General features: G+C 34.3%; 1 protein-coding gene across 1 annotated transcript in view; it reads right to left on the bottom strand.

Annotated features, from left to right (window-relative positions):
• Positions 1-1624: 1624 nt before the first annotated feature.
• Positions 1625-9779, bottom strand: part of ELOVL4 (ELOVL fatty acid elongase 4) — a 44323-nt gene continuing 36168 nt past the window's right edge. The window contains exons 4-6 of the mRNA XM_026665174.2: positions 7281-7452; positions 4994-5121; positions 1625-3465 (exon numbers count right to left, since the gene is read on the bottom strand). Of these exons, the coding sequence (XP_026520959.1) occupies positions 3178-3465; positions 4994-5121; positions 7281-7452 (588 nt within the window). The 3' untranslated portion in view covers positions 1625-3177. The remainder of the gene's footprint in view (positions 3466-4993; positions 5122-7280; positions 7453-9779) is intronic.

Below are 9779 nucleotides of genomic sequence, written 5' to 3'. Positions count from 1 at the left end.
GGGGTGGCAGGAGGAGGTTTGCCACCAAGCTGTTTTGTTCAACAGGCAACAAAGCTTTCCATGACATCCATTTATGGAGAGTTATCTAGAACATGTCCTTTGAAAAGTCTCTATTGGCCTCAAATGGTCATTTGCTCCTCATTTATTGATATTTAATAGAACTTAATTTCCATGAGAAAGAAAGTAATAAGATCAAATCAACAAATGCAGATGTTGTCTTTTTAGGCAAATTCAAGGATACATTTACAGGTAAATGGTCAATGAATGGTTTTCTAGATGTTGTACATCAATAGTGGTAGACTTTGACTCATGATTCATAGTAGAACCTGTCCACCATTACAGTTGTAGGTTGTGATCATAAAGTGAACAACACAGTTGTAAAGCCAACCCATTGTTCACTATGGGTTGGCTTTGCCAAAAACTAGAAATTAATGCCATAAATGCAGGCTAGTTATGGAGTGGCCAATATGCAGTCATGTGATCATAGGTATGTGTGTGACTGTCAAAACTTTGGAACTGAGTCATAAATATATTTTGGAAAGGGGATCTATTGTAACTTTGAATGATTGCTAAGCAATCTGTCATAAGTTGAGGACTACCTCAATGGGCAATATACAAATTATGTACACATGTACAAAAATGCAAAAAAATTGAAAATGGAATAATCCTAAATCTTAGTCACTGCAGAATAGTGTTTCACAAACTCAAGCAGACAAGAAAGAAGGGTAGAGAAGAAGGGTAGAGGTGTAAGAAAGAACTTACTGCAGGTGTAATTCATCAACATGGGCCTTATGTATAAGAACTAAATGATCCAGAATTTCAATAGCAAAAATTAGAATTACAGCTCAGAGTTGTGCTGTCATGCATATGAATCTAGAATACATATAATACATCGAGATTTAGATATGTAAGAAATTATGTCAGATGAAATCTAGCAGAAAATATGTAGCAAGACTTACTATAATCATGCTTAACTATACTTTTGAATACTCTGCCTTTGGATAAAAATAATTATTCAATCTGAATTATGACAGAACATTACACCACACCACAATGAAATTATAATATAAAAGAACAAAATACATCTAAACAAATTTTACTTTATCTCCTGACACCTAACTCTCTCTAGCTAAAATTATGCACAAAGATGTCCTACTGATTTCAGTGGAAGAACTAAGGAACTTTAGTGAAGGAACTAAAGAATCAATAATTTTTTTTAATGCCCCCTCACTGAAATCAACAAAAATTCAAGTTATTAGTGTGTGGGCCCACCTCAGTACAGATCATAGAAGTAAAACTGAATTTATAAGGACTTATTGCAGAGTATGTATGAGACAATTGAAACTCATCAGTATTTCATTGCTAAATTGGATTACTATGGATACAAGTCTACAGCAGGGGTCTTCAAACTTGACAGCTTTAAGGCTTGTGGACTTCAACTCCCAGAATTCCTCCTCCAGTTATGTTAGCTCAGGAATTCTGGGAGTTGAAGTCCACAAGCCTTAAACTTGCCAAGTTTGAAGACCCTTGGTCTACAGGTCAATCTGTTACTACCTTCAAAGCCAAGCTATTTACCTAAACATTTAAATTTTATTTAAATTTGAAAATGTTCAAGTCAGAGACATTATGAATATTAAGAAAGGTGCTTTTATTTTCCTGCTGTTTATTGTAGACAATACAAGACAATAAAATAAAACAGAATATTCTGTGAGTTTCTATCTCAACCAAATAACTTTATTTCCATGATATAAATATGCTGCTAGAAAGAACTGTTTCTGAAAAAATACAGAAGGGTTGGCTCTTGTATTTAGAACGGAGAAATCTAAAGACCTTCTGGGTGATGCAACTCTCCCTCAAAGCCACTCCAAGCTGGAGCAAATCATGACTTCTCTCCAAATTGCCCCGGCCGTGCAAATGAAGAGTCATTATTGTACTTTCTTCATTGTAGTGCAATATAATGTATGCAGTTCCTAGTAGAGAAGAGCTTGACGTACTCTATCAAACTTTATAGAGAGAAGCCACAATGGTGCAGCAGAAGGAATGAGAATAGCATCCAATGGAAATAAGACTTAGAGAATCTGATATGGAAAGAATAGAATCTTACCAAACTGTTATTGGTCTTGCAGGGATGCATCAATACATGCACAGATCCTGTTTTAAACAAAGGAGTCTGGAGGTTTTACAGTACCAAAGAGCAAGATTATTGTGTGAATAAACAATTCACAACAATATAGGTACAGTGCATCTGGTCATGGCATTGAAGTACTTGCTGCCACAATTAAATTCCAGTAAACTGTGGATTTTCAAGCTTTCAAATGCAAAGTTCTTTATAATTATGAATCTCTCTCCTCTTTATATTGAATTTGTCCCATGCTAAATAAGTAGGCCATTAGCAAAGTAAAAATTGAATTCTATCCTTGATCCACCCACTATGTATATCTGACCATTGAAAAAGCATCAACACCATGCATTTCGTGCAATTGGATACAAGAATCGTTAAAGATGTTCAAATGTGGTTTTATGCTTGTTAATAAGAAAATACACTTTGTTAACGGGAGACAAATGTTTTTTCTGAATGATATATTACGCGCTCCTTATTTCAGAAATGAATATTTAATAGTAGTTGTTATTTTTTTACCAAATAAAGAGGTAGGTGTATTTTCACACAATGAACAACAATGTAACAGACATAAGGAGAAAATTAGAACAACCTAATACAGCAATATTGTATAATTTAAATGAAGAAACTACAAATTATTAAAAAAGAGAGCAAACTTCACTCTCCATATTTTCATTAAGGTTTTTTTTTCTTTTTTGCTTAAAACATTGATTAGAAATGGTAGAATTTATAAGCTCTCTTTTTCAAAAAGATGTCTGTTTCAATAAGTCAATTGTATCCATAGTTAATTGCAATTTTAACCACTGGGTTGACAGTAAAGAATATTTCAGTAATTTTTTCTTACATTACCAACACCCGCAGTCTAAAAGTTTACATAAAGTTAACGAATCTCAATAATTACATAATTACAATAGGATTTTTGTTGTTAAAACAATCTTCATAAATAATGTTTTCTATCTCTTCAACAACCTAAAGGTCAATTGGTAAAGACAGGACTTTTCTTTTATTATCAGATTGAAGAATCCTCACTGCTCGCAATGTTTAAGGCTTGAATCAAGTTACTCTCCTTTGGCTTTCTTCTGCACTTTTCCATTTTCCATAACTGCACCGTTTTCTGGTTTGCTTTTACCATTTGCTATTACGCCGTTGGTGATCTTGCCATTCTTTTCTTTTTGCTTGAGCTCCTTGGGTTGCTTGGGCATCTTGTATGTCCGATAGTAGAAGTTACCAAACAGAACAATAAAAGAGGCAGCATAGAAAATGACGCCCCAATGCATCCATTTAGGAAAGGGGCAATCAATATAAATAGACAGGGCGGTGTGGCCAATAGTCACATGGAACTGAAGCTGAAAGGTAGAATAACAGAAGGTCCATTAATCCTGAATAATACGTTTCTGTTAGAGTTTATGTGAGTTCCCCCCCACCCCCAAATGTGTCTGAATACCATTCATGCATTTCTTTATTTACTTAAAACCATGATGAGCTCTCTAATCATCTTACATTATGTTGCTGAGAATGCAGTGAAGGAAGATGCTGTTGAAACAGGGAAATGATTACCACCACTGCTTCAAAGGGGATGAGCATGTGACTCCTGCCTTCCTCTTGAAGTTCTTCAGGGGAAGAAAGCATCTGCAAAGTCTCCTCTATCTACAGAGGCTCTCCATCAGAGTAACTCTGAAAAACCAGACTGATAGAGGTCACCACTCTAGATAGAGCAGGTCTTCATTACAGACACGAATCCCCTGAATATGAATTAGAAATGAGAGGAGGAAAAGGCTAGCAAGCTGACTTGGAACCCTAAGCTTGATTATTGTTGCCCAGAGTGTGGAGTGGGGCTATTGTTTTTTTATTGTTGTTTTATATTGGACTTTATTCTTGTAAGCTGCCCAGAGTCACTGAGAGCAAGTTTTCTTACCTAAATAAATAAATAATTTCTTTTCAAGGACTTGCCCGCTTTTAGGGTGCTGTCTGGGGGCCAAAATGTATACAGATATACATATTTGCAAATGCATTCATATTTATTGGAGAAAAAAATATCACCAGGATTATTTTTTTTACTGAGAATTGAGAGCATACCAGAGTTGTGTGTGTTATATGAACTGTATGTTTATGTCTAGCAGATTTAAATAATTATTATGTATAAGTTTTCTCCCATTATTCTTAAAAACTATACTCCTTGTTTAGTGATTATCTTGGTTAGCGATCATTCACAAATGCAATGGTAGAAAAAGAAATTCTAACCAATGTGCACATTTATGACAACCAAAGCCTTTGGTGTGAAACTGATAAAAGTCTGATCAGTTTCAGGCAGTAGCACAGTTGCCTGGAGTGTTCTACTCAACAAATTAAGGTCACAGACCTGAACTTGTTAACTTGTGATTAGCATTTTTTAAGGGAGGTTCTGCCCTGCGGAGAAAAGCAGCTCAGGAAGAGATAACTTGTTTAAGCAATATTACCTCCCTGAAAGGTGGAGAAGCCATGGGTCAGTCACAGGACTTGTAAGGCAGAGTTTTATTAGAATGAAACAGCATCAACTAGTGATCTTCGAAACATCTTTTTCTATCACTACATGCTCACGTAGTGACCATTTTGCTTAATGACATTTTCATTGGAATGGAGTGCAGTCACTAAATGAGGAGTGATTGTATGGGAAAAGAGAGAAGAGCTAGAAGAGTTCTAGGTGAGTATCTTGTTGCCATTCTTGCAGTTCTCTATGTGCTGATGGCAATAGTGTGCGGTAGGGGTTTCTTCCTTTATCTATGTGAATTTGCTCATGTTGAAAAAGTCTCTCTCTAAAGGTAGCGTCTATGCGCTTATTATTTTCAAAGTTTTCACACGGAAAAGACCCAATTTAAAAAATAACTGATTACTTACTAATTGCATTATGGTCAAGTATCGTTTCCACCAAAGGTATTTGTGGAACTTTGGGCCACAGGCAGCTAGTCCATAGTACATGTACATGATAACATGAATTAAAGCATTTATATGAGCTCCAAAAAATGCTGTTGGATAGAAGAAACAAAAGAAGCACATTATGGAAATCATTAGGGTATTCAATATTCAATGATATTTAATTTTTGTCATCCAGGAGAAGAAAGCACAATGCCTCAATATCAGTTTCCCTCATCCTTTCTTCTTGTAATTTTGAAAAGTTATAATTTATCAGGAGTAGATCAGAGGACAAGAAGAAAAATAGCAAGATATTCCACTGTTACTCATGTAAAAACCCATCTTCGGGACTCTAGAGGAAGGCACTATATAGCTTGAATAGATTGGTAAGTGGTGGGATTCAAACATTTTTACTACCGGTTCTGTGGGCGTGGCTTGGTGGGCGTGGCAGGGGAAGAATACGGTAAAATCTCCATTCCCTCCCTACTCCTGGGGGAAGGTTACTGCAAAATCCCATTCCCTCCCCATCCCACTAACCTGCTTTCCAGCTCCATTGTCCTATGCAGGGGAACAAAAGAAGACCCAGCCAATCACCTGGGATTTGGGAGGCGGAGAATAGATGGGGGCAGGGCCAGTCAGAGGTGGTATTTGCCGGTTCTCTGAACTACTCAAAATTTCCACTACCGGTTCTCCAGAACTGGTTAGAACCTGCTGAATACCACCTCTGGATTGGTACAATTTCATTGCAACCATAAATTGCTACAAATATCAGAAAATGGAATCATATTCTCACATCACTTGTTCCATGTGATATGTGTGCCTGAAAAACTTATTTTGCAACAACACAGCACAACTAAGAGTAGAGATGTTTGGTGATTACATGTCTATTTCTAGTCCAATAGAGGATAAGCAATGAATAACTCAACCGTACTCCTAGTTGTACAGGTAATCCTTGACTTATGACCATAATTGAGCCCAAAATTTATGTTGCTAAGCAAAACATTTGTTAAGTGAGTTCTGTCACAAGTGAATCCCTGCAATCCTTAAATTTGTAACACAGTTGTTACATGAACCTGGCTTCCCCATTGACTTTGCATATTAGACAGTCACAAAAGATGGGACGTTACAACCATCATAAATATGAAACAGTTGCCAAGCATCCAAATTTGGATTACGTGACTGCGGGGTTGCTGCACCAGTTGTAAGTGTGAAAAACAGTCATAAGTCATTTTTTCCAGTGCTGTTGAAATTTTGAACGGTCACTAAATGAATGGTTGTAAGTTGAGAACTAATTGTACTAATGACTTAGCAAAGAGATAGTGCCCCCCAGTTTTCTTGTGCTGGACTGAACACACAAATGTAAAACTTGATCATGTCAGAAAACTGATATTTGTGATGGCTCATTTTTCTAGACTTGTACTGGAAAGGACTATTGATTTGGGGTAAATGTGCATCCCCTTTCAAACTGTTATAGTTTACAACTATAAAGTATATAGGGACTGCAGAATCATATGAACGGTTATACCAAACAATAGAATTTATGAATTTATTATTTAATAAGAGAATAAAATATCTTATTTATAGGGCAATCTATGGAAATGTATACACAGGGAAACATGCATAATGAAAGACAGAAAATGCAAACTAAGGCCAAGATTCTGATTTAAAGAAAGAGAATTGTATGACTTAAAGAACCATAAAGAAAAAATGAAAAGAATGTGTGGTAAGTATTACAGCATGAAAAACTCTTTATGTACAGTTTTTATCCACAGAGTAAAATGAAGCAGTTAAAACTAGTTTTCACAGTGCACAAAAATAAAATAAATACAAGTGTTCTAAGCATAAATGGAAGTCTGACTGAACTTATTTTGACTTTGTTGACTAGATCCTTTCATCACCATGCTAAATTAAGCAAGGCACAATCAAAAAAATTATCTGCCTGTGGTTGCAGAATTTTAGTTCGGCAAGTTAGATCTATCTGTTGCTTCATGCAGTTCATAGACTTAAACACAAGGGGAAGAATATGGATTAAAAATCTGAATCATGCACTTATGCCAGTGTGAAAAGCGTTTCCCAAGACTATAGTAATATATTTTAACTCCCCCTCATTTCCCAGACAAGAAAGAATATACCTTTAAACTATTAGCACCACAAAATTAAGACATACTCATTTTTATAACTGTAGTATATAAAATATTTACATGCTAATACTCTATATGAATATTCATTTTTTTCAATATTCACTTTCCACTTAGTAGACAAGTTTACTCACCTTGTCCCCCTGCAACCCATTTGATGCCAATCCACCATAAAGTAAACATAGTGAAATGGTGATAGACATGAAGAAAACTGATTTGATTAAATTTCTTTCTTAGGATGAAGAATATTGTGTCCAGATACTCAATCCCTTTTGATATGTAGTACCACCATAAAGCTCCTGCTATCTGTGAAAAGAAAGAAGAATATAAAGACAAGATTAAACCAATGCACCACAGAGCATAGTATGTGCATCACTACGGAAGCTTTAATTACTCAATTTGTTCTGGGTTAAGAAGTTCCTGTACAATTTACACAGTATTTATTTCTTTTCCTTGACTGTTTGTCTCAGTAAGTATTTAAATGAAGAGTTAAACATTATTTTGTCATGTTAAGACAAGAGATGTGAAGCCAGTTTGTACTTTATTCTCCCAAAAAAGTCTTTAAAAAACAATTTTAAAAAATCTCCCACATTCTCCTGATTTTAGCCATTTGAAGTCTTATTATGGAACAAGCAGCTTTTGGAAAGTAAGATAAAATCAGATATGAACACAACTTCATCAGGCCTAGCCATCTAATACAATGCAGAAATATGATGAATACCCTTATTTTCATTTTCTTTTTTTAAAAAATAAACTTTATTAGTCTTTTGTGAATTTTAAAATTAAAACAAAAAATAAATATCATGACATTAACAGTTTTGTGACACCCATCTCATACATTTCTATTTTTGTGCATATTTACAATTATATACAATTTTGTGCGAATATATACATTTAATCTATAAGTTGCTTATCTTTAATTCTTTCATTATCTATCTGTCTTAATCCAATTATACAATTTTTCCCAAATTCTATAGTATTCAGACTCCTCTTTCTCTTGTAACATTAAGGTCAATTTGTCCATTTCAGTACATGCCATTATTTTTTGAATAATCAGTTCATCCGAGGGTATACAGTTGTGCTTTCAACATTGAGCATAAGCTATTAGCAGCCGTTAAGATGTGTAATACAATATATTTTATATTTTTTCCACATTTCTTTTTAAATATTCCTAACAGAAATAATTCTGGTTCCAATTCTACTTGTTCCTTAAGAATTTCTTGCAGCCGTTGTTTAATTTTAAGCCAATATTTCTGAGTTTCTGAACAGGACCCACATGTGGTAGAAGGTACCCTCTTTCTTTCTACATTTCCAACATGCCGGATTCATGTTGGGATACATCTTCGCCAATCTCGCGGGGGGTAAATACCATCTATAAAACATCTTATAAATATTTTCTTTGCATGATGCCGCTTTTGTTAGTTTATAATTTAGGTTCCAAATACCTTCCCACTCTGTCAAATTTATATTATGTCCTATGTTTTGAGCCCAAGCTATCATACATCCCTTAACAACTTCTTCTAATTCTACCTCTAACAAATATTTATAATTTTTTGTGATTTGTTTTTCATCTGGGCCTGTTAAAATTTTATCCAATTGTTTTAGTTCCGAGTATATTTCTTATTTTCATTTTCACATTCACAAATATTCTCTCACTCCCTCTCAAAAGATAATCTGTGTGTGTGTGAAAGAGAGAGAGGGAGGGAGGGAGAGATAATGCGTGTGTATAATTTGTTTTTATATTGCTATTTTTATTATTTGTAAGTCACCAAGCATCACTCTAAACAACAAGATGAGCAGCATATAAATTACATAGTAAATAAATAAAAATAAATAATGTTATTGAAAGTTTCAAAATCAAGAAAAAAATTAATATAAACGAAAAAAGAGTAAAAATGAAAAAGGAGGAAATAAAAGAGCCAAAGTTCAAAAAACAAAGGAAAAAGGTAGAAGAACAACAGAAAAGAAAAAAGATATAAAGAAGTGGTTTCTGATCTTCTTTATACCAGTTATAAGTATAATTGTAGAAAAAAGTTACACTATGAATCTATTCTTTCTATAGTCTGTCCTATTTAAACATTAAAACCATACATTTTTACATACATACATACAAGGTTACAGGCAGCAGTAAACAGATACTCTCTTTTCTCTAATGAAATTAAATATATCTCAGTGTTCTAATCATTGTGGTTATAACCAAGATTAACCACTTAAATATTTACTACTTTTCAGTTTCTGTCAGAGTATAAGTCAGTGCTCTCAGTTTACAAATAAAGTGAGTAGGAGTGATGTTTATATGTAACACAGTATCACTATGTGAAACTTTTTTTAAAAAAAGAAAATTCTAACACACTATGCACGTATTTAAAACTTTCAGGATCTATAAATATTTCTGAAAAATATAGAGTAGGAGTAAGAGAATATAAAGTGTTATTTAAGCAGTATCTCTGAAATGTGAATCTTTCTACAGTGGACAATTGATGGCTCTCCATTTCTTAAAAACATAAAAGTTATAGTTCACATCATCCCTATGGAACAACACCTTAACTGGTCTAGAGCACTTTCAACTCAAGTCATTTGCAACACGTGACTAGAAGAATCAATCAAGCTTGGGAATCTGCAAGGGACACAAG

This window comes from Notechis scutatus, chromosome 1, assembly GCF_049901735.1.
Source record: "Notechis scutatus isolate UNSWTSFEM ecotype Mainland chromosome 1, rNotScu1.2, whole genome shotgun sequence".
Lineage (NCBI taxonomy): Eukaryota > Metazoa > Chordata > Lepidosauria > Squamata > Elapidae > Notechis > Notechis scutatus.
This window is presented reverse-complemented; position numbering and strand designations above follow the sequence as displayed.